This window comes from Ambystoma mexicanum, chromosome 4p (genome assembly GCF_040938575.1).
Source record: "Ambystoma mexicanum isolate Mex_15411 chromosome 4p, UKY_AmexF1_1, whole genome shotgun sequence".
NCBI classification, from domain to species: domain Eukaryota; kingdom Metazoa; phylum Chordata; class Amphibia; order Caudata; family Ambystomatidae; genus Ambystoma; species Ambystoma mexicanum.
The window spans coordinates 827,955,367-827,980,795 of record NC_090927.1 but is presented as its reverse complement, the minus strand read 5'-3'; the positions used below and the strand labels follow the sequence as shown (position 1 = coordinate 827,980,795).

The 25,429-nt window shown below is 49.9% G+C and overlaps 1 protein-coding gene across 1 annotated transcript in view; it reads right to left on the bottom strand.

Moving 5' to 3' along the window:
- COQ3 (coenzyme Q3, methyltransferase) overlaps positions 1 to 25,429 on the bottom strand; it is a 307,137-nt gene that overhangs the window by 37,441 nt on the left and 244,267 nt on the right. Inside the window, exons 5-6 of the mRNA XM_069606406.1 lie at positions 18,497 to 18,739; positions 10,974 to 11,133 (exon numbers count right to left, since the gene is read on the bottom strand). Coding sequence (XP_069462507.1) covers positions 10,974 to 11,133; positions 18,497 to 18,739 — 403 coding nt within the window. The remainder of the gene's footprint in view (positions 1 to 10,973; positions 11,134 to 18,496; positions 18,740 to 25,429) is intronic.

The following is a 25,429-nucleotide window of genomic DNA, read 5'->3' as shown; positions in this document are numbered from 1 at the left end:
CCTGCTCGCAACATGGTCTCCCACATTCTAGGGTACCTATATATTTCCGCCTCCTCCGGTGGGAGGCCCAACAACATCGTCAGTGGATTGAGTGGGAGTAGTTCCTCGGTGACCTCCGCCATCCATCCCTGTACCTTCTCCCAGAACACCTGTACCTTAGGGCAGAACCACCACATGTGACCCCTCGTCCCCACTTGGCCGCATCCTCTTGGGCATCTGGGGGACACCCCCGAGAACATCTTGGATAACTTCAATGGGTCTCTGTGCCATCCCTGTAAAATCTTAAAGTTGTGCTCCATGTCCGACGTGAACAGGTTCCCATGGAAAGCTATTTTAAACACCCTGGACCATGCGTCCTCCGAGAGAGCCCCTCCTGCCAGGTCATTCCAGAACCCACAAAACCCTCTCCTCCCTTTCAAGTTAACAGTGTTCAATATTTGGTACATTTTAGATACTACCCCCTTCCTCGTTGTGGCTGTGTCTAATAACTTTTCAAAGGGGGTCAGCTGTCTCCGCAGATTCAGGCCCCAGGTCTGGTCACAGGGGATGCCCTTCAGGCGCAGATAGTCAAAGACTGAAAGAGACCCCCGCCCAAGCGCATCTTGCATTCCTAAATCCCCTGCTACCTAGTTTGAGCGGGTGGCCCCAGAGCGAAGACATCGGGGAGGGCCATGAAGTAAGGTGCGCAGTTGTGGGTCCTTCTTTCCAGATCGACCAGAGTATTCCCAGGGTTGGGTGGGTCTGCAGTCTACTTGGGATGTGTTTACGCGGCAGCCACAGAAGGTCGCGTACTTTCAGAGGGTGGGCATCCATGTCCTCCAGATAAGACCAAGAGGTGCCCATCCCCTCCCTCATATGTTCCAACAGGACCCTTAGATGGGCAGCCCGGTGGTAGAGAAGGAAGTCCGGCAGCCCGAAACCACCCTCCTCCCTAGGTAACGTTAGAGTGGCCTTCCCTATCCTCGGGTTCCGCCCTTGCCAAACAAACTCACAGACTGCCCTCTGTAGGTCTCGAAACATCTGGTCGGGGACCTCCGTTGGGAGTGCCGTGAAAAGATACAGCAGTCTTGGGAGGATGTTCATCTTCACCGCTGTCATGCGCCCGTACCAGGACAGGATCATACCTCCCCACCTCCTCAGGTCTGATTTTATCTCTGCCATAATGGACCCATAATTCACCAAAGCAAGTTTTGAGAGATCCCTCGTGAGGAGTACACCCAAGTACCTGGTGGAGTCCCCCCACCACAATCCCTGCACACCTATCCCGGTGGTCCAGCCCCGGGTCCCGAGCCCTCATAGGGAGTAACACTGATTTTGATGCGTTTATTTTTAGCCCCGAGAATTGCCCGAAGGTCGTCATCAGGGACAGGAGGGGGGGGGGGGGTGAGCGAGGTGCTGGGCTCCACCAGGTATGCTAGAATATCGTCAGCAAACAGGAGAGCTTGAACTCCACCTCACCCCTTTTAATCTCTTGGATGTTGGGGTGAGATCAGAACCGGTATGGCCAGGGGCTCCATCGTCAGGACATATATTAAAGGGGAGAGTGGGAATCCCTGGCGCGTCCCCCGCGTGAGAGGGAATGAGTCGGAAAGTTCTCCATTCACCTGTACTCTTGATGTTGGGGCCCCGTATAGAGCGGAAACCCAGTTCTTGATGTGGGCCCCGAAGCCCATTCGACGGAGGAGGAGTTGCATGTACCTCCACTGTACCCTGTCAAAAGCTTTCTCGGAGTCCAGAGAAAGCAGACTTGCTTCAAAGTCTGATTCTTGGGCATGGTGGATTAGGTCTATCATATTCCTGATGTTATCAGAGCCTTGCCTGCCCCCTATAAACCCCACTTGATCCCCGTGAACCAGCTTGGGCATTATCCCCTCCATCCGTTTGCCTATCACCTTGGCCAGGATCTTAACATCTATATTGAGGAGGGAGATTGGGCGATAGGAGGAGCATTCAGTGGGGTCTTATGGCCCTCATCATGGTATCCGGCAGGGAGCCCCCTCTAACACCCCGTTAAACACCCGTACCAGATATGGGGCTAGGATAGCCCGGAACCTCTTGTAGAAGTACACGGAGAAGCCGTCTTCCCCCGGGGACGTTCCCACCTTCATCCCACTGATCGCGTGCTCCACCTCCTCCTCCGTCACCCGGCCCTCTAGACCCTTCGCCATTTCACCTGTCAAGGACGGGATCTGGATGGAGTCCAGGAAACCCTCAATCTGAGTGTCATCCCCGTCATATTCTGACGAGTATAACTTTTCATAATAATGGCGAAAGGCTGCTCCGATGTTAGAAGTGTCGTGATCTAATGATCCCCGATCATTCTTCACTGCCTTCACCGTTCTGTTCCTTTGAATCTCTCGGAGTTTCCAGGCCAGGATTTTGTCAGCTCTGTACCCCTTCTCATAATATCTCTGTTTCACTAGCTGGAGGCTCCGCTCAGTCTTATGTAACAGGAGGTCTTTCAACTGGAGTTTGTAGTTTTCCAGGGAAGCAATCTGATCTCTTTCCAGGGGAGCCTGCGGGAGGTCACCCGGCTGGAGTTGGGCTATATTTTCCCTCAGGGACTTTTCCTGGGCCTCCCTCTCCCTCTTTTTCTGGGCTCCCATCCTAATGAGGACACCGCGTAAGGTCGCCTTAAAGGCGTCCCACAGCACATGTGTGCCCACCTCGCCGTTGTCGTTCAACTCGAAGTACTCCGAGATGGCGTCCTGCACTTGCTGTACTAGAGCTTCGTCCTTCAGCAGGGAGTCATTACACTTCCATCGCCCTCTACTGCCACTCCGCCATCCCCCTACTATGGTGGTGCGGACCAAGTCGTGGTCGGACCAAGGAACCGGGTCAACCCTGCGGCCAGAGACATGTGGAAGAAGGGGTTCGTCTACCAGGATATAGTCTATACAGGAGTATGATGTGTGGATTGCTGAGTAGTATGTGAAGGAGGGGAGGCCTGTCCTGGGAGTTGGGATGGTGTCCACTAGGCCCAGCTCCGCATTGACCCTCTGGAATGTACGGGTCATGGTTTCATCTGCGGCCCTGGTGAGCTGAGGCCCCAGGCGTTTTCTATCCGCGGTTGGGTCTAGGACCATATTGAAGTCCCCCCCACCACCAACATCCCGTGAACAAACAATTTCAATTTGTCCTTCACTCCCTCCCAGAATTGCGCTTGGCCTTCGTTAGGTCCGTACACTACTGCCAGAGTCAGGGGGGACCCCGCAAAGAGCCCTTTGCCAGCAGATAACGGCCCTCTGGGTCCTTCACCGTGGCTTCCACTTCAAAGCCAACATCCCTTGCTAGCAGTGTGGCTACCCCCCCTTTTCTTGGTTCTGTGGGATGCGCTAAGAACCTCCCCGATCCCGCCCCCTCGCAATTTCGGTTCCTTTCCCCGGGCCCAGTGTGTTTCCTGAAGAAAGAGCAGGTCAAGCTTTGCCCTCCTAAATTCCCTACAGAACAAGGATCTCTTGGTTGGGGTGTTCAACCCCCGCACGTTTAGGGAACCCACGCCCAGGGCAGGCAGATCCTCAGCCATTGTCTAGAATCGATATCTTACTGGGTAGCTGACTCGTGGCACTTTTCCTTTACGGCTCCTTTTGTGTTATAACCTGATCTCCCTTACCCCCTCCCTCCTCCCCCCAGGTGGGCCTTAAACCGGTCCCCAACTGCCCCCTGGTCCCTCCTCCGAACTGAACAACCCCAACTGTTCCTTCAACCCCCACCCCCCACCCCGGCGTCCAGCCAAATAGTTCTACCATTGCTGGTAATTGGCCGGACCTGCAGTCTACCGCCTCCGGCTGGGCTGATGTCGAAAATCACTCCTCCTTGAGCCCCCCCTTTGTCCGCCCCGCCCCCACACCAAGCCCCCGTCCCCAAGCAACCAATATACTTGCTGTTCTGGGAGGCCCCTTACGTCCTTAGACCCCGTAGTCCTGGAAGTCTACTCGTCCTTGTGCCGGGCCGGACGTTGTGATCATGCATTGAGTTCTTTGCCCGGTTTCCCCGTACCCTTTTGCACTTCCAGGTTGGTTTTCCAGCTGCCAGGCTACCCCGGGCTCGACCGGCCCGCTCCTCCATGACCGGGGTCGGCGTCTGCCCTGTCCGTCGTCGGGGACGGCAGGTTCAGTTTCTTAAATTTCCGTGAACCCGTCCTCTTTCTCCTCTCTCCTTGTGACCTGCGTTCCCTGGCTCCTTCCGCTGCGAATCCCGTGGGTTCTCTCCGAGGGGCTGGGTCCGCCACATACTCTTGGATGGCATCCCTTATGTCCTCCTCTGTAATCAGGGTCAACCATTGACCCTCGTACTCGAACGAGAGGGAGAAGGGATACCCCCATCTATAGCGCACCCCCTTCTCTTTTAGCATTTGTGTCAGAGGGCGGCACATCCTGCGTTTGGCCAGCATGTATGAAGAGAGGTCCTGGAAAATGGACACTTTGTTATAGGTGATCTCCCGTGTCTTTCTGGCCTCCCCCAGAACCTTCGCCTTCTTGGTGTAGTAATGAAAGCGGACCAGGATCGACTGGGGGCCCCCAGCTCGCCCCCCCGCTCTGTGGACCCGGTCGAACGTTGGCTCGGTCGTCATCTTATCCAAGAAAAGGAGGGTGATGATGTCTCTCACCACCCGGATCAGTTCTCTTTCAGTTTCTCCCTCCGACTCCGGGACCCCAAAAATTCTGAGGTTGTTCATCCGTTCCCTATTTTCGAAGTCGTCCATTTGCCTGGCCCTCTCCTCGTCTCTTTTATCTAGAGCAGCTATTCTCATGGACATGTCCATCTCTTGGGTCATTGTTGAGGACTGGTTAGTCTCCAGCTGCAACAGTCTGTCCTCGACCTTGTCCACCCTGCGGTCCATGTTCTCCATTTTCTGGGCAATGTCCGCCCGCATGTCTCTAATCTCCTGCAGGACCGAGGCAAGGCCCTTTTCCATTGTAAGGGTGGGCGAGGTCTCGGCTGGGACATTCTAATCGTCTGATCCGGGCCGCTAATCTCCCTTCTGGCATCCTGGTAGCGATACTCCTGGAGGGTTTGGCGCCAGCTCATCCGATCTCCCTATCTCTCCCTCCGGCCGGTGGTCTTCGGGGGTCAAGAGCGAAGATCCTGCTGGGAGACCGCCCTCACTCCTCCAGGCAAAACCGCTCTACGTGGAGCTATCTTTGAGCGGGCACACGCCCCACCAGTCTCCGGCGGGGGCCTCACACTCTCTATACACCCTTTTCCTGCTGCTTGTGGGGGGGGGTGGCGACGATGAGTATCAAATTGTAGTCGGATTAGGGTCCAGGCTAGGCGTGCTGGTTAGGTACTATCGGCCATGTTATCTTCTGAGTTCGTCTCCAGGCGGGCACTCGCCCTGGGACGGAGCCCAGGGGCCACCACCTGTAGTAGTCCCTCACCTTCTTCACCGGCCGTCCCCCGCTGTTGTCCGCAGTACACCGCTCTGATGGCCCTCGTCAGGGTCCATTGGTCGGGGTCCTGGCGCCCCTGTTGTTCGACTCCGTGATCGGGAGCTCGAGTCAAGCGGGCTGCCTCTCCTCTGGCGGATCTGGGATCTCGGCTCGAGTCGCCGCCACCAGGGGCTTCCGCTCTGGGGTGGTCGTTCCTCCTGTACCGCAGGGCCCCGACGGTGGAGGCCCTGCCGAAGCACCGGCATGCTCTGTGACCGGGGCAGGGTGGAGGGGTCAGGCGCGCTTACAGGCCTCAACGGCTACTGCGTACCACGACTCCCCACGCAACTCTGGAGGCGGGCGGGGCCTCGTTCTTGGGCATCCGAGGGTCTTTTGGTGTCGCTCTTTCGCCCGGGGGGGTCCCCCGGGGTTCACCGCCACTGAGAACCGCAGCTATTTCGTGGGGGGTTACGGGGGGGGGGCTCAATCCCTCAACACGCCCCAGTTTCGGCGGGAGCGGCGTCTTCAGGCAGCCATCGCCTATGCGCCCCCTGGTGGCCTCCCCACTTGACTTTTGTGATGAAAATCGTGCTTTGATGATGTTCGCGTCATGGGTCACACTGGTCACGAACACCCTCTAGTGGTAGTGACGTACCCAACCCCCCAAAGGTAAATATGCGTGCTGCTGTCTTGGACAGAGCAGGAGGGTTCAGTAGGCTTTCATAGTGAGCTGCCATAATGTTCACAGATGCTTCCAGTATCTACCAGAACTGGGATGTCACGGTCAAGGATGATGACACTGCACCTTAGTTGGCAGTTAAACCTCTTTCCCACATTCAATATACACGACACAAAGAAGACATCTTCATGGTTGTCACTAAGCTCATCTTGTTCCATGTTAGGGAGAATTCTCATAAATGTGCTAATTCCCTTCACCATAGAGATCCCCAGCAACTTTTTGCTGGATTTTTGAGCACTTGATTTTTTTCCTGGAAAGAGGGTGAGCCTTTTTTCCCCACTCTTTCATGTAATCATGTATTTTGGTGCGTGTTTTACATTTGTGTTCTTTGACTTTGGAGTTTTAAGATAGCTCCCTAAGGCATCTTCTCATGTGCGTTACACAGCACCCTGAGTTCAGTGACACAGGGTTATCTTTTTAGACTCCCCAAAGGTTTAAATACCTTCTCTGGGATAAACTACTGTTTCCCAGAGAATGTAAAATGAAATTGACTTTACTAGTCTTTCCAAATGTATAGACACAGTACACACCATCTTACAATGGAGTGCTGGAGGGGTTACCTAGTATCCCCTATGTCCAAATACTCATGTAGCAGTCAAAAGCTACCCTTTCTTATTGAAAAGGCTGGTGGCAGTGGTTTTACAACGAATTACCATGATTTTTACCGACCACGAACACCGCTAGCTAAAAATCACAGGAGCCATGTTTTTAAAGATGGTGCCTTAAGCCCCTTCGTTTAAACGGGTCCCCGTCTTTTTTCACCATTTCTTTTTAGAAAGGTCCTTCTAGTGTCAAACCAGGTTTGGTCCCTTTGTTCGTGTACCTTTGGCGGGCTTCAGGACTGAAGACCGCCTGGGCGCCCGAGTGTCTGGGGTGGGCAGGAATGAGGGAGGTGGCCGAAACTCCCTGTGCTTAGTCTCCTAGCAGACCCAAATGCACTCTGGTGTGATTGGCCGGCTGACTGTCCGGCAAGGACAGCCACCTGCTGGGTGAGTGACAGCTAGGCTGGAATGAACGGGAGAAAACAGTTTAAAAGCGAGTCTCCAGGACTGGCAGGCAGAGTCGACCACTGAAACAAAAGAACCGAAAACAAGCTGGAAGAGGACGGCTGCTGCAACTCCTGGACCATTGGTTTGCCCGGTGAAGCCCTGCTGCAGGTCCGAATTGCCAAACTCCATTCGACAGAGAAGCTCCTTCAAGGACGGCTTCTTTCTTTGAGTTGGTGGGGCCAATCAACCCGTAAGACACCCGGATACCATTCTCAAAGCTGGTTAGGATTAACCAGAGAGAGGGACACCAGCTTGGGTTCTTGAATCTACAGCTAATGGAAGTGACTCCATTTTGTTTGCTTTCTTTGACGATCCCGTGCAGTGCACGAGTCCCCCGACGTCCTGCCTCTTGTCCTCACGACTGAGGCTCAGGAACAGCAAGATCTGCAGGACCTGCGAGGAACCCAGCTTCAGCAGCATTTGTTTCATCATACAAAGGTACTGTGCCAACCCGATTGAGAGAGCGCCACTCCTGTGGTGAACGTTTGTGAAACTTTCTCAACTTGCAGGCCTAATCAGCTTGTGACCCAACATAGGATTCTTTTTCGCCTAAACTACTTCCAAGAACTTTCGCAAAGACTTTACCGTTTGATACCAGATCTGCTCTTTCCTAGCCAGAACACTAGCCCTTTGACTTTGGCCTGGCCTATTCACTTGAACTCCTCTGGTGAACCTAAACTATTTGCACTGTTTAAAAAGTATATATGATCTATTTTACTTACCTTGTGCCTTGTGCTCCTTTTCTAAGTACTGAACTGCTATTTGGCTTCTATTTCAGGGGAGCTCAAACGGTCTCAAAACCTCAGAATTTTTTATTGAAGTGTATTGGTTTGTAATATTAAGTTGCCTTCTCCTAGTGAAATGTTTTCTAAATGATTGTGTAATAAATTAATAAGTGTTTTTACCAAGAAACCTTGAGTATAAGTGTTTACTTGAACCACGGTGATGGAAAGTCCTTTGTGTACTGCTCACATTCACTCTTGAGATAAGCCTGGCTGCTCAGCTTGCTACCAAAAACTATGTTATTTTACGTTACTTGGCATTTATATAGCGCCTTATGTATCATTGGTATGACCTCGTGTGTACTGACTTATTCCAAAGGTTGTTTTTTGCTTACACCTGTAGTCCTAATTGTGTGTAGTAGTCCCAGAGGATACTGCCTGCAATTCTGCCCAACATTCCAGACTTCATTGACGTGCAAGTTCTACTTGTGCGACGGCTCGGGCAGGTCTCTGCCCCTGGGGTTTCGGCTTCATCACCCCCTTCACGAAGTAGTGGGTGCCGCTGCTCTGCACACCCTCGCAAAATGGTTTGCAACACCACAGCTTCCAAGTGGGCTTTTGATGGGCAACAACTGACATGAGGCGGTCATGCCCACACTGGGGGAACCTTGGCAGCGTTCCGCCGGGTATTCTTTCTTCAGCCACTGGTTTCTTTTGCGAAACATAGTCACTTGTGGTTTTTCCACCACACACACGTCCTCAAGTTTGACTGTTTTTATGGTGGCATCCATGGCCGACTCAACAAGTTCATGGGAACGGCCAAGTTCTAGGATCCTGCCCAGAGTTATCCCTGGCTCTCAATATGCATCTTGGCAGAAGTGCCTCCCTGGACAATGGTGTACCAATTCATTTTCATCCCTTAGCGCAAAGGACACTGCAGGAGGCTGCCCATGGAAAGCATCTAGACATTCACCTTCCTTTTGTTTCGCTAACCGCATGACAAATCATTTATAATCCATGTTCAGCATGGGCATGAAGTATTCCATTAGAACCGCCGTGGCCGAGGCATAAGAATTGTCCACAGGGCGAAGAGTTTGAATAGTTTATGAACAGCTGGGCCAGCAGAATATAAGCGTGGACTTTTTTGCTTAGTCGTTTGTCTCGCCCACAGCATTAAAATACATTTAAAGTCTTTCTATCCAGAGGCTCCAGTGTGGTCCTAAGCCTGAGACAGACCCAGAAATGTCAAATTCGACTAGTGGGGCTAGCGAACCGTGTTGGCGAGGCATGCCGGAACCCAAATGCCTTTGCGCAGCTTCGTCAGCTATTTGAATAGAGTATAGGGTATGAATGTAGAAAAAGCCCAAACGGAGCATGCCCCCTGCGGGATGATCAATGTCTGGCAGTGTGTTCGCACGTGTGCTGCTGACCACTGAGAGCTCACGCTCAACATCAAACACCTAATCTCCTCCTTCTCCGCACGTGTGACAGGGGTAGTTGAGGCACTGGCAAAAGTTGAGGGCACAGAGGTGTTCATTCTCGATCCTAGGAAGGCCAAAATGCTGGGCAAGGAACACGAGAACTCCCTACTGCAGCCGCAACCTTCTGGCTTTAAGTCCAGCATGGTGGTGACCGTATGGTCGTCCCAGAGGAATTCCCCAGTGCACTACACGAGTGCTGGTACAGCCGCGAGATATCTGGAACAGCCTCTTGGAATACACACTGCAGGAGTGCGAAGGGGAACTGCACACTGCACAGCTTCTTGACTTCCACAATGCGGGCGCAGAGTGAGAGTGAAGGCGCTCTGTTTCCCGATCACAGTGATCAAATGTAAACTCAGTCGGGGCCTATAGCATAGCACACTGTGGTCGGGCAGCAATGACCGTCAGACCTGCTTCTTCGTCACTGTTGGAGGGGTGCACTGTGGTCACATGGGACCCGCTGGCAGCATAAAAGAACACAGACACAGTGATGTGGGTTACAGATAATCCGCTGCAGCACTGAACGCACATGCAGCGTAACCCCCCCTTTCATTTAGTCCTAGTCTTTAAGATACACTCCCACAGATATGAATGTTAGAATATGTATCCTGCAACTACTCAATGCTTTCAAGTCCAGTGGCCACACAGAAGCACATTCTTGCTAGTTTGAGGTTATCATAGACTCAGAGGCACTAACAGACATAATGTGGACGTTTGCTCATGTGGGTTAATACGCTCACCTGCATGCTTTAACACTTTTGGTGTTAGAAGCAGGGTTTTCACCAGGCTAGTGAAAGCAACTGGCCTCAGGGGTGCTATTGAAGCAACTTGTGCTCTTTGGATCTGCGAGAACCTCCTTGGACCCCCAGTGTCACATCAAACCATGCAGGACAGTGTTAAGCAAAGTCCTTTGAAAAAGGGATGTATGGACTGCCAGAAAGATATCATCTACAATCAGGATGTATTCCTCACTCCATTGCTCCCAACCAAAAGAACAAGTTACTTACCAACTGGTAACGTGCTTTCGACTGGATGTTCCTCCAACGTATTCCACATCTTTGACATGTAATGTGCACAGCTGTGGACATTACAAGTCAAAGATGTGGAATACGTTGGAGAACACAATCCATTCGAAACATATTTGCAACAGGTGTGGAATATGGAGTTATCATTCTTAACTTCGTGAAGTTGCAGCAAGTTCCATGAGCATCCACCAACTTTCCTCTACAAATAGTGGGGAAAGTACAAACATGACACGTAAAGGTTTGGTTGCCTTGAAGACCGCGGTTATGTAACATGGCCCCTAGTATCAACACATATAGTTGTAATGAGATGTGTTGCAAAGATCACAAAGCTTAATTTCACCTCTCAAACTTTCAAGGAAGATAAGAGGTATTTAATGAGGTATTTTAGAAGGTCTTGCGTTATTTTGGACTGGCTAATGCTGCTGTAAAATAAAGAATTCGGAAATGTTTTGATGGGTGTCTTAGTCTCCACATTTAGCAACAAAGAGCCTTTTGAGATATAAACTACTCCAACTACTAAATCTGAATGGCAAAAACAAATAATGCACGTATATGGAAAAAGGCTTTGAAGCATGTAATACTTACTAGATTCCAAAAGCCGTTCCATTTCTTCAGGTGTCACAAACTTGTCCCAATCATGAGTACCATCGGGTACAATTCCCAATATCTTCTCAGCAAACACAATCCCCAAGGCATAAGACATTGTTGTTTTGCTGATTGTTGTAATAAAGAGGGAACCACCAGGCTTTAAAAATAAAATGTACCGTTCAATCAATCATCCTATAATTGAACATATCACACATTGTAAATGACAATACCCTTTAGAACGTTTACAAATATCAATTAGGCTTCAAAATCTTTACTTTGTAGGTCTCGTAAGTGGCTCGGATCTTGAAAGGTTTACCCCGGCATCAACAATCTTTGACTATTGCAAACTCTTTCAAGCAGTGTTTAATTTGTAAAAAGATAAGTATCAGGGCCCAAATATTTTCTAGCACTCCTGTGACACTGCGGGTGGGCAGTTCCCCACCACTGATGCCACCACCCATAGGTGCTCCCCACAGTGTCGACATATTTGGGGTAACACTACAGATCGAACCTGCTCACTGCGGTTGATGGGATATGACAAGAAATTGTTCCTCGTGGAGACATACAATTTTGAAGAGACTTAATTATTTGGTGTCTGAATTAATCCAAGAGACACTCTGAACTGGGTACAAGAAGTTATGAGCGTTTCATTTTTACTCATTAGGTAGTTGACTTTATACCTTATTTGGCAATATTTAGAAATGTAGCCACTTATCAATTGATCAACATATGTTCAATTCTTCAAGGAAGGGAGGTGGGATATATGTGCATGAAAGGATGTTTTAGATGCAATGAGTAATAGAAGCCTAAACAACCAGGGTCAACGCAAGTTAAAGAAAAGGTTTGAAGCCCATGTAAGATAGATGCACTTCAGCTGAGCGTTTCGATGATTTCAGTTGATCATCTTCCTCAAGGCCATAAAAAGTCCCCGGGTGAAATTTTAAAAAATTAAGAAAAAGAAATTAAAATCAATTAAAATCAAATAAGATCTATTTGAAAAATATATACAGCGAGGTGCTGCAACTCACCCACCGGCAAGGGGCGCGAAGGAAGGGCGGGGGCTTTCCCGACAGAGTTTCCCAATGTGGTTAGCATTCCTTAGTGTGGGGATTCAATGCGGATTCTTCTGATGTTTTCAAAAAATAAAGTTGATTGAATAGGCCTCAGTCTGAAATGATGACCAAGGTGCATTAATATTGTTTTGCTTGGCAGGAGCAGGCAGTGTAGTGGAAAAGGCAACATCACACCTGTATGGGAAATGCTTGCATGCTACAGGGAAGTCACGCATGCTGCTGGTATATTTTGCTGCATCGTCTGTGCTGCTATTTCGGGGAAGGACGGATTGTTGCAGAGTGCAAATGTTGTCTGCATCTAAAGACGTAAATAAAAGGAAAATCGAAAGGACTTATCTATGTGTTATAGAGGGCCTCATCGGGTGTGCAAAGAGCTGCCGAATAATTAATTATCTTGGGTTTCAGTATCCTAGTGAAATGGTGCCGCATTCACTTACCGCGGGAAAGTTCCAAGAGCAGAAGATGGTCGTGTGCGAGATTTGCGTCTGCAGACCAAGACTGAGCGTGTGATTGAAAGGTCACAGGGGTGACGACAAAGGGAGAAGGACCGGCGCGTTTTGATGCCGAGCAGGGTTTTAGGTTCCACCTAACTGCTGGCTGCAATTACCCATTGCCCTTGAAATAGTGACAGGTTTGCAAAACAAAGTCGGCATCTCTAACATTAAACATTTAATGTGTTTTCAATTAAGCAAATGCTGACACAGGAGGTGTTGTTCATGCATTTAAATTCCTATTATTTCATAATTGTACACAGGGAAAGCCATTATTTAAACATAAGCGCGATTGCGTCACAATTAATGCAGAAATAAAGCACGTTTCATCGTTCGATTTTTCTATTTGTTACATTTTTCTTTCTTGTCCACCAGATGATTTATCAGGAGTAAACGCAGTATGAACATGTAGAACAATATTCCAGGTTCAGGTTCGTGTAGATATTAATAAATACATTTGGGACATGCAAGGCGTCATTGCCATTTAAATGTGCGTGCAGGGGTCTAATCTGGAGGGATATCGCTAATGTATTCTGTGATGGAGAGTAAACGCAGGGCAAGTACGGTTTCTTTTGAGGGGGGTAGCGGGGAGCATCTATCCCTGGGGCAGATTCATGGAATGAGTTACACAAGTCTAGTGGGCAAAGGCAGTGGTGTCTACACGTGTTGGCTCCTATGTCCTAGCGACGGTCCTTGCTCAGGGTATGTAGTGCAGTGGTGATTGTGTTTGATGGATGCACCGACTATCATCACTTCATTATTAAAGTGAGTCTGAGACAATAAGTGCCAAGGCTGAGCCCGGGCAAACACCATCGCAAATTAAGCACTGCTTTAAGGCCAATTCTTATTGGCATAAAAGATTAACTGAACATGGACTGCATTGACAAAGATTGTGCATAATAAACACCCTTTAGTCTCAACTGGATGCAGCGAGTAGACAAAGAAAAAAGGGAGTTCTGGACAGATGAAGGGTGCTCACTAAAGAAAGAACGTTAGGGGGGGTCCTTTAACAGACAGTAGTTGATGCTGCTTATCACAGCGGATGTAACATTACTGAAACATGACCCGGATCACAAACCATAAACATTAGGTTTATAAAAGCAATCCCACTCTCTACTTAGCTTGCTAAAAGGAGATTGATATTGAGATAAGTGGTAACAGGAAAAATAGTGAAAACTAGGTCTTCTGGTTACCTACATGCACCTTCCGAAATAAATAGTGGAACCAGCGATTAAATGGTTGAGACATGCAAAGGATGACTCTGCTCAAGCAGCAAAGATCACAAACAATCCTTGCTTCCGCATCCTGGTTCTGCAATTATCTTGATATCCGCTCAAGATGGAAAACATACATGCAGGTTCAAGCTCAAGACATAGAACTGAAAAAATTAGACAAATCTACAATGTGGTTTAGAATGACAGCGCGTTTCGATCTAGAATGGAACATCTCGAGGGCCAACCTAAAGAGGAGTCCAACAGAAGATAGCCTGCCCTAAAGGTGGGTTTCTAGGAAAGAAAGTCTTGAGATGCCTTGTTTTGAAGAACTTGGAATGGTACCCTTTTTCTAGCCCTTCAAAATCTGGAAAGTATGTAGCGATTAGGAAGATTGCCTGACTCAAATCCAGGAGCAGATGCACAAAGGAACACGAGATCCTTCAGAGTAATAATAGGTCTATAAAAAGAGGGATGGCAGATATTTTCACATGGACTGATAACCTAGAGTTCCTTTCATAGAGAAATGTCCAAGAACAGAAAATCAGACTAAGTAAATAGCCCATCTTTTGGTCAAGGGATGTACTATGTGCGTTTCTGATGGGATTCAGTGAGGAGAGTAGTTGGAAGGTGGGCCCCACTCCATATTGGGCTGCAGACGTCTGGAAATGACACATAGTATTATATTTATATTCTTTGGGATTGAAGCGTCAGTGGGCAACGCATGCTCATTCGAGATCTAGCTCGGGGAGAGACACACATTGTGGAAAATTACACGTTTTCAGTGTGTGACGTGTTAACAGGAAGTAGGAAAACACACTAATTGTGAGAGTAGAGCATTACCAACTTTTGCGACGGATGACACCATTGGTGGCCATGTAGACTGAGCCAGGCTTTTCAAGTCACATTTATTAGAATTTAGCACCTTCGGCAGGTGCCGGCAGTCAATCATGGTTGCTCCAAACCCAGGCTGAATCTACCGATGTAAGCCCGGGTGTGGAGAAACTCTATTGGTTGCCTCACCCGGTGCTGCTGTAGTCCCTCCTCCCCTGCCTCCCACACCCAGCCCCCTCTGACAATCTTACCACCCCATCCCCAAAAATCTCCTTACCTTCCTCTTCAGGGCTCCTCTGCCCGGGCTACATGGCTTCCTGATGAAACCATGGAAATAGAAGAGGGGCTGTGAACCCCACTTCCATTTCTATGGCAACCCTGCCTGACCCTCCCCGGCCGCAAACAAAGATTTAATTGCTATTAGCACCTCAAGGGTTTGCCTAATGGTGCTAATAGCACTAAGCAGTGTTCTGCAGGCTATACCAGCCCGATAACAGTACCGGGGCCCGGCCTTACAGCCCTCACTTTTCTTGGGCCTGTAACTTGGGCCCTGGGCTGTTACCGGCCGGTGTAGCCTGCAGAACACAGGATTATTGCTAAACTAACTACTATACAAATTCATTCATATTATACTATTAATTAAAAAAATAACCGCCGGGCCCCTTGCTACACCCCCTGGACAAATGATAAATGATTGTAGGTGTTTCAAACCATCTGCTACTATAGAGGAGGGCCACTTCTCACTGCTAACTCCCCGTCACTAAACCGCAAGAATACTCTTTCCCTGCACAGTCCACAAGTAGAACATAATGGGAAAGAGATACATTTTATTACATGCCTAGATTGATATTTTGTTACAGCCAGTGTAGATATAATATCTTACTGCGGCATGACAGCTATGATGAAGCACACATGATAAGTGTTATTAAGTGTCTAGGCTGGCCTGCATTAGAGCAGCCAGTTTGAACATGTTTTCTTATTGTGGTATTACATTTTTAAAACAACATATCGTTACTGGCATTATACACAAAGCAAACAAGAGTATGTTCTTATATGGGGATACTGGCATGTATAGGTGCAACCAGCATGGAAAAGTATGGGCACAGCCCGTGTGAAAATGTTTTTTATACTGGTATAAAGTGCAGGGGAAAGCATCATGAAAATGCGTTGGGAAATGCTCCTATGCAGGGTTGGTAACTTGAATCTACTGGATTTTTTCATGCATTACCAAACAAAACCCATTTAACCTAGTCAAACAAACTTCTCAGGGAGAGAACCCTCTTGTACCCCCCTGCCCTATTTTGTTGGTTTGTGCTCCCTCAGAATGCTCCATCGCTCTTTTAAACTTGTGACAAATATTTACACACCACCAATTCAAAATGTCACAAGCCAGCACTGAAATTTACCCTGGGTTCTTAACATACACAGAAGACAAATTTGAATACAATATATCTAAATGGGAATCATGATGTATTTGGAAACATAAGGACCAGAATTCGGCACTGTTCCAGAAGCACACAGACTAAGACTCGATGGCCAAGTACCATATTGCTTTGTTGTTCCACCTCGCAACCTATAGGCTGATGCGCTTTAAAGTGATCGAAAGGGGACATCTATTAAGTTAGGACTGATTTTCCATACTCTGGCCTGGTTGTACAGATGTAGAGAAGGCCAACCTAGTAATGTGACGGGTACTACACTGGGAGCTGTAGCCAAACCAGTTCAAGGTAGCAAAACGAGTGGTCGAGGCAGAGTCTCAAGAGGTGGTGAGCTTGTAAGGGGTCCACAAAGAGCACACACAGTGAAACAGTCAAGGAATACACTTAGACAAACAGGTATACAAATACTTATTTACTTATGGCCAGATAACACAGTGAAAAATGATCCATCACACAACACTATAATAGGTACATCTATATTCCCTGGAATAGGGAAAAATACATATCAAACCCTTGAAAAAGAAGGTACAGATTAGTATAAGTACTACAGGTCCACAAAGATACAATCCTAGCTTCAGAAGTCCATCCCTAAAATGTATGGGGCCTTGTGCCCAAAAGTTCACTAAAGTCCCATACAGTTTTGTGAAGCTGGAAACAATGAAGGTAGGGTCTCGGGGGTCCAATGAACAGTTCCAAGTGTTAGGGTACAAGTTATTCTAACTAACAAATGTGTCGCCAACTTTCAGAGTGCCTGCGTGAACAAGCAGTGGCAAAGCCAAACTATTTCAAAAGTTTATAAAAGTTAACAAAAGATATAAGAGGGAGTTAGGGGTTCAGGTAAGTATCACTACAACTTACCCCCATACTCCGATTCTTGGTAGGATTTGGCAGGTCTGCTGAAGAGGGTCTGCGGTCGCTTTTCACGCCGGCACCCTCAACCCTTGATCCCCAGGGGTTCCAGTTTCAAGCACTTCGCCGGTCGGTGACTAATGCTGGTGCAAGGTCTTCTCGTTGTAGGGCCCCACTCAGGACAGGACAGAGGTAAGCAGTTTTGGACGACGACCACTGATGCACAGCGACGCAAAGGGATTCAGTTGTCACGGTCAAACTTCGCCTCCTGTTTCAGGTCCCCTTGATGCTAGGACCACAAAATCCTGCAGAGGTAAGTCCTATAGCACAAGCTGAAGATCCCCGGAGTTCCAGGCCTCAATACGGAACAACAACGTCTGTAGCACAGTAGTCCAAACTCTGAGCTGGTCAGCCACAAAGGCTCTTCTTCGTTTGACTCCAAGCTGATGTCGAGAATGGATGTTCGCTCTACTCCAAGAGTCGCAGCTCCGTCGCAGGACTGCTGTGTTTTTTCACAAGACAGCAGCAGAATTTGGTCGCCAAGCCTTCTTCCAACGGGTCTCCGGTCTCATCGCAGTCTTGCAGCTGGGCAGAATTCTTGGCTCTTTCGGTTTCTTCCAGAATCTCTGTAGAATGGGTGCAGGAGTCCTCGTCTTATCCAAAAAGCCAGGTGAGAACTGTAATTCCCACTAGCCAATGAGACAGACAGACAGATACACACACACACACACCCTCCCTCCCTCCCTCCCGCGGTGGTGGTGGTGGTCCTATCATGCCCACTGGTGGCACAACTCATGAATACCACTCACTCTGACGCACCTAAACCAGTTTGTTGATTGGAACCAGACAGTCCCAACCCACTTCCTGGCAGCAAACACCCATGGCCCTCCAGGAGCGCACCAAAAGCCTATGCTTTCCCGGACACTGGAAGTCCATAAAAGGATTTTCCTGGCCTCACAGGCCAGGAAGAAGGGTTAAATACAAGATGACCAAAGGACAAGCGGAAAACAATGTGGCATGGCCCTGTTTGGACACTAGCCACAGTTAGTGGCCAAACGTGGTAAGGCTAAAACGAAATACAGCAAAAAAATAGCAAAAAGTAACTGCTGCCACCAGCTTGTCCTTAGGCACACCTAATGTAACCAAAAATCCTCTGAGTGTTAGTCTAGAGCAATACAAAAAATTCACCCCATTGTACTGTATTGTAAGATGCAATATACAATGATAAAAAGTTATCAAAGTGATAACAAATTACTTAAAGTGGCAACAAAGTAACAAGTTTCCCATTACCGACAGCCTGAAGGACATGTCAGTTTCCCCATGGTAAATGAGCAAACGCTAGCGCAGTGAAGCTTAAGGCTTCAGTGCACTGCAAAAAGAGCAGGTCCGATACAAAAAACAAGCCAAAGGTTTGGGGGCCCAAAGAAATGGAAGAAAGGTGCTGTAAAGAGAAATCTTATGCTATAAAGAATCTCAATAAATGTACTGTGAATGGCTTTTGCACAAACAAAAACCCAACCAACTCTGCCCATTCGTTTAATTAACCAATAACAGGCTAAAATATGTATTTTGCAAGTTAATTTTCACACATTCTGCAAGTTTTGGAAAACACAAAGCACTTACTTTTAGAACATTGTGGCAGCACTTGATGAAGGATTCCTGGTCCCCAACATGCTCAACGACTTCCGAAGCTATAACTGCGTCAAACACTTCCGTCGCCTCGTCCACAATGTCCTCCAGTGAGCAGGCTCTGTACTGTATTCGCTTGTCCAGGTCTGGGTCAAACGATTTATGCAGTTCTGCTGTTCTAATGTTGTTCTCCAAAGGATCGATTCCGGTAACTACAGCTCCTAATCTACTCAGAGGCTAATGACAAAAAGCACTTTCAGGGCCAGTATGGAAAGAAAACACGTTATTTATGCAAGAACACAACTGTTCGTAATCAACCGCAACTGCAGTGGCAATTAAAACGTGCTCAAACTACGATGTAAACGTTAGCAACAGAGCACTTTTGGATATACAGGAAAACACTGTATAAAAGACAGCACCAGGGAAAAAAACAATACAAATCCCTTCTGTACTGTTTTGTTACTTCCCAAGTACAGGACGAGGCAATACGATATTTTCAAAGATTGTATTAGCTTTTGTTTGCTTATGAAAAAAGTTATCAAGTGGTTTGCTCAAATTATAAACCTACTACTAGTAAATATCTGTCCGATACATTTTCCAAGGGAAAAAACATTTCTCGAAAATGGGCCTTACAATAAATACACTTAAAGGAAGGCGAAGAAGAACAAGTTACTTTCTTACCTGGTAACGTTCTTTCGATGGGATGGTCCGACGACGTATTCCATATCTATGACAGGTAATGTCCACAGCTGTGCTGCTTCGGAAAATCTTTGGCGTCTGCGTCCTGCATCGATGATGTCGATGCGCCGTCCCCGAGGACCTCCTCCGACGGCCGACGTCACCCGATGTGATAAGTAGGACGCACGACGCCCATAGCCTCAGTTATTGTTTTTTCCCAGAACGTGTGCCACCAGTTTACTGCCAGTCAGACACACAAGGCCTTGCGGAACGCAAGCTGCAATCGCAAAAGAAATTCTGCAGCAGGGAAGGCAGGGAGGGAGCGATATGGAATACCTCGTCGGACCATCCCATCGAAAGAACGTTACCAGGTAAGAAATTAACTTGTTCTTCGAGGGGATTGGGTCCTCCGACGTATTCCATATCTATGACAGACTCCCAAAGCAGTACCAAGCAAGGAGGTGGGAAAGAATTTAGAATACAAATTTAGCATGCCCAATCAAATTGCGGAATAGAGAACTGCCTTGCCAAAGGCCAGATCTTGCCCTCTGATGGAATCAAGGGAATAGTGACGTACAAAAGTATGTACTGAAGCCCAGGTGGCTGCATCACAGATGTGACGAATAGGAACTCCCCTCTGCAGGGCAGTAGACGCAGCCACTCCTCTGGTAGAATGGGCCCGCAAGCCAGCCGGAGGGTCCTTACCCGCCAAGCGATAACACTCAGAGATAGCTAAAATAATCCAACGAGACAAAGTCTGTTTCGTCACAGCTTGTCCCAAACGCTTTCCAGCGTAACCAATGAAAAGTTGATCGTCCACTCTGACCCGGGACATGCGCGAAATATAAAAGCTCAACGCTCTCCGAGGATCAAGCCTATGGAGCCTCTCTTCCTTACCAGGATGTGGAGGAGGATAGAATGCCGGAAGAACAACCTTCTGGCTCAAATGAAATTCCGAAACCACCTTCGGAAGAAAAGAAGGACGAACTCTAAGGACAACCCTGTCCTTGTGAAACACAGTGAAGGGTGGGTTAACTGAAAGTGCCTGTAACTCACTCACTCTGCGAGCGGAAGTAACCGCAACCAAAAACAGCCTCAAGGGGCAAGAATGTAAAGGCTCAAACGGAGCACCCATAAGAAACTTAAGAACAAAGTTCAAATCCCAACCTGGCACCAGAAAAGGTGACGGAGGGAACACATTAGTGAGCCCTTTCAGAAACTGCGAAATTAAAGGAATTTTAAAATAGGAACACTCTTCAGACGAGCGCTTAAATATGGACAGCGCCGCCAGGTAACCTTTAATGGTCCCCACTTGCAAGCCCCTGTGGGCCAAAGAAAGCAAAAAAGACAGAACCATGGGAATGTCACATTCAAAAGGATCCACATTCTGAACTCTGCACCAGTCGCAGGACTTTCTCCAACGGCACAGAGACTTTGTTGCCGGCCGCCTGGCCGAGAGCAACACCTCCATCACGTCTTCAGGGAGGCCCCAATCCTTATACCTCAACCTTTCAGAAGCCAAGCATGAAGATTGAGGGATCTGACCTCTGGATGGAGAACCTAACCCCCCTCCCGTGAGAGCAGATCGTCTCGGTAGGGAAGACGACATGGAGGGCAGATGGACAAGTCTAGAAGTTCTGGGTACCACATCCTCCGGGCCCACGCCAGAGCAATGAGGATCATCCGGGAACCGAACCTCCGTAACCTCCGCAGCACTTGCGGGATGACGGGGACTGGAGGAAATGCGTACAGCAGTGGGAACGACCACTCCACCACGAACGAGTCTCTAAGGCTCCTTTTGGAGGAAATTCCTGCGAGCAAAACCTTTCGCACTTCCGGTTGACACTGGAGGCGAAGAGATCCACTTGAGGGGTCCCCCAAAGGGCGAAGATCTCCAGGAGAAACTCCTGAGCCAGCTTCCACTCGTAAGAGATCGAGCTTTGCCTGCTCAGAGCGTCCGCCATCTCGTTGTCGTCTCCGGCCATATGAACCGCCAAGATCGAAACTTCCTGCTGGATGGCCCAGAACTTGAGCTGCATCGCCTCCCTGCACAGCGGAAGTGACCCTGCCCCCCCCTTTTTGTTGAGGTAGTGCATGGCCACCGTGTTGTCCGTTAGAATCAGGACACTCTTTCCGCGCACAGTCGGCAGAAAAGCCTTCAGGGCTATCCTGAGGGCCCTCAGCTCCAACAGATTGATATGGAGTCTGGACTCCGACGGAGACCAACGACCGCCGACTGTCAACCTGTTGTCATGAGCTCCCCATCCCGTGAGGGATGCGTCCGTCACGATCTTCACCTCCGGCCAGAGCAGCCAAAATGGGGCCCCCTTTCATCAGAATGCCCTCGACGGCCCACCACAGAATGTCCCGGGCTACGGAGGGCGGCACCTGAACAGGGTCCGACAGCCTGCCGGAGGACAGACCACTGGAGCTTGAGTGCCCACTGCAAAGATCTCATCCTCAGACGAGCCTCTGGCACCAGAAGAATGCAGGATGCCATGAGGCCGAGCAGTCTCAAGAATTTGGACGCTGGGAGATTCTGGGCAAGCTGCAACTTGTGCACCATCTGCTGAATGTGAAGAGCCCTCACCTGAGGAGGAAAACACTGCCCCAAAGACGTGTCGAGCACTGCTCCGATGTACTGGAGCCGCTGCGTTGGTGTCAAATGGGACTTCTTTAAATTGAGGGAGAAGCCCAGCCTGTGAAGGGAGTGGCAGGTGACGGATAGATGATCCAGGACTTGCTCGGGAGAGCTCCCCCTGATCAACCCATCGTCCAGGTAGGGGTTGACGTGAATTCGCCCTTTCCTGAGATGCGCTGCCACCACCACCATGAGCTTGGTGAAAACCCTCAGGGCGGAGGTCAATCCGAACGGCAGGAACCGAAACTGAAAGTGCGAGTCGCCAACCGCGAACCTCAGGTACTTCTTGTGCTTGGGATGGATCGGCACATGGAAGTAAGCATCCTTGAGGTCGAGAGACACCAACCAGTCCTGAAGTTGAAGGGCCTGGAGGACTTGAGAAAGAGTTACCATCTTGAACTTGTCCTTCCGGAGGAGCGTGTTCAAACCGCGCAAGTCCATGATGGGTCTCAATCCCCCCCGTCTTTCTTCGAAATCAAAAAATAAGGGGAATACCAGCCCTTGTTCCTCTCCGCTACAGGCACCAGTTCTATGGCGCCTTTCTCCAGCAGGGCTTGAATTTCCTGCACAAGGAGCGGATCCGGACTCATTAAAGAGAGGTTCCCTGGTGGATTGTCGTGAGGCCTCTGCCGAAAAGGAAGACAGTAGCCGTGGGTTATGATCTCCAGCACCCACACATCCGAAGTAATGGCTTGCAAATCTACAAGATGCTGCGCCAGCCTTCCCCCAACCGGCGAACCATGGGACCCGGCCTCATGACTGAGTGGTAGCGGCTGCAGCGTTGCCTGAGGGCAAAGAGGCAACTGCCCGAGCGGCCTTGGCACCTCGAGTACCTTTGTTTCCACCTCTGGCACTCCTACGATGGCCTCTGACTGCTAGCTCCCCTCGCTTTACTGAAGGACGAGTAATAGCGAAAGGAACCTCCCCTCCATTGCTGTCCCCTAGGACGAAAAGGCGGAGGTTGGCGAACTGCAGCGCCCAATGACTTCGCTGCAGCTTTGGAGGTCTGCAACCTCTCAAGGCTCTCGTCAGCCTTGCTGCCAAAAAGGTGTTCACCGTCAAAAGGCATGTTGAGGAGCCGGGACTGCACATCATGAGCGAACCCAGACTTCCGCAACCACGCAAACCTGCGCATTACGGTGCTCACCGCCATGGACCGACTGACACAATCCGCCAAGTCCAAACCCGACTTAACGGCCTCACACATAGCATCCTTGCCATCCTGAACCATAGCAAGGAAACCATCCCGTTCGTCCCCTTCGGGAATATGATCAGCCGCTAATGCAACACAGTTCCACAGAGTGTGTGTGAAACGAGACAAGGCACATATGGAGTTGGCCGCCTGAAGCGCCATACCCCCCGAAGCAAACACTTTCTTCGCCCAGCCGTCAAAACGTTTGTCGTCCCTTTCCGGAGGGATGGTAGGATACGACGCCTGCTTTGCCGGGGCCGTAGCCGCCTGCACCACCAAACTCTCCGGGGTGGGGTGCCTAGACAAGTAGCAGGGGTCGCTACTGGCTGGACTGTATTTTTGCGACAAAGACTTGCCCACTGCTGGGAGACTCTCCAGAGCAGTCCAAGCCGCCGCCACCCTTCTCTGCAGAGCCATATGAAAAGGCAAAACCGGGTCAGTGGGTGGACCGAGATCAAGGATGTCCGTGAGATCATCCTGAACGAACTCCCCTGGGGGAGCTGACCAACCCAAGTACTCGGTAACCCGAGACATAAGGCGCCGATATGAAGAATCGGCATGAGAGCGAGGCTCCGGCCTATAAAATTCCACCTCCGGAGGGGTGGTATCCACTGGCATCATGCAGCGACTGCCGCAGGTCATCAAACTGGCTATGGCCCGAGATAAGGACATCTGGAACCGGAACCGGGCCGCCATCAGAGCCGTCATCACCCTCTGAAATGTTCTCCAGGCGGGGAGAGGAAGACCTCTGTGGACCAAAGCAGTGCCGGACCTTAGCCATAGCCTTTCTAGGGGCAAACCCCATGCCACGGGGCCCCTCCGACACCACTGCCTGGAAAGGCGTCGAGGGCGCCGAACAAGTCGGCGCCGGCGTCGACAGAAAAGGCGTCGACGTCAGCTGCAGCGCCGCCAGCATCGGCGGCATCGACACAGTCCTCGAAGCCGGAGCTCCGAGCGTGTCTCTCGACAACCTAGGCGCCGACGACCCCCTCGGAGGCGGAGCCTCGAGAGAAATAGACGACCTCGGTGCCACAGGCGTCGACGTCTTCTTCGAAGACGGCACAGGATTACACGGTCTCGAGCGCGTCGAGGACCGGGACCTGGCACGGGCATGGCGAGAACGGCTACCCTTGTCCGAGCAGGACCTCTCCCGCGAGCCGTGCCGACCACTCGAGCCCGAAGGCGTACGAGCGGTGTCTCTCGACCGGTGCCGACCGACCCCACTCGGAGGCGCGGACGGACCGGTGCCCTGCGATTCCAGAATCGCTAGCATCTGCTTCCCGAAGGAAGGCCATTCTTCCGGTGTCGCTTGCATGGAGGGATAAGCGACCCGCCGACGGGCGGCGACCCGCCGACGGGCAGAGTCCTCGGAAGAGGACGGGGAAGGCGCCTATGCCGGCGCTTCCTGGAATGCCTCGAAGAGGCGGAGGAGTGGCGAGACCGACTCCTGGACGCAGACCCACTGGACTTCCGACGATGACGCGGAGAGTCGCCCCTCGAGTCATCCGTCGAAAGCCCCGCAGACCTCAACTTCCGGGGCTTAGACACCAGCCCTACCGACAGCTTCTTCTTGCGTTCCCTCAAGGCCTTTGCCGTAAGCGACTGGCAGTCGACACAGTCGTCCGTATCGTGGGCCTCCCCGAGGCACCAGAGGCAGGCGTCGTGCGAGTCCGTGATCGACATCTTGGACCCACAGTCCCCGCAGTTCTTGAAGCCCGGACGCGGGGTTGAAGACGAGAAAGACATCGCCACGAACAGGTCTACACAACAAACCGAACAGGTTCAACGAACTGAGAATTGAAACAGCAAACTCCAACGAGTCGAGGCATACCGAGATTCACGAAGCGAACAAGTTCGTGGAAAAAACGGAACTGAGGCTATGGGCGTTGTGCGTCCTACTTATCGCATCGGGTGACGTCGGCCGTCGGAGGAGGTCCTCGGGGACGGCGCATCGACGTCATCGATGCAGGACGCAGACGCCGAAGATTTTCCGAAGCAGCACAGCTGTGGACATTACCGGTCATAGATATGGAATACGTCTGAGGACCCAATCCCTTCGAAATGCGCATTTCAGCCATCATTCTTCCTGCCTAGTCATTACTCCAACTTGCGAGTCCTATCTTGCCATCCTCACGCCTTACTGCTCCTCTTCACAACTCATGCAGAGGCTTCCCATAGTGTAAGCCATGAAACAAATGTCAATCTTCGAAAGTATTCAGCAATATACAGTTGAAGGCAACCCTACAGATAATCGGTGTGTCGGCCAATTGCTCTCCCTAAAAATAGGCAAATGTTCCCAAAAAGAAAAATAGGGAGTAAACATAGCAACAAATCCATAGGAGCTTGTCCCTCTGCTTTAAACTACATAGCTAAACGGATATGGTTGGCCAAACACGTAGAACGACAGGAACAAACT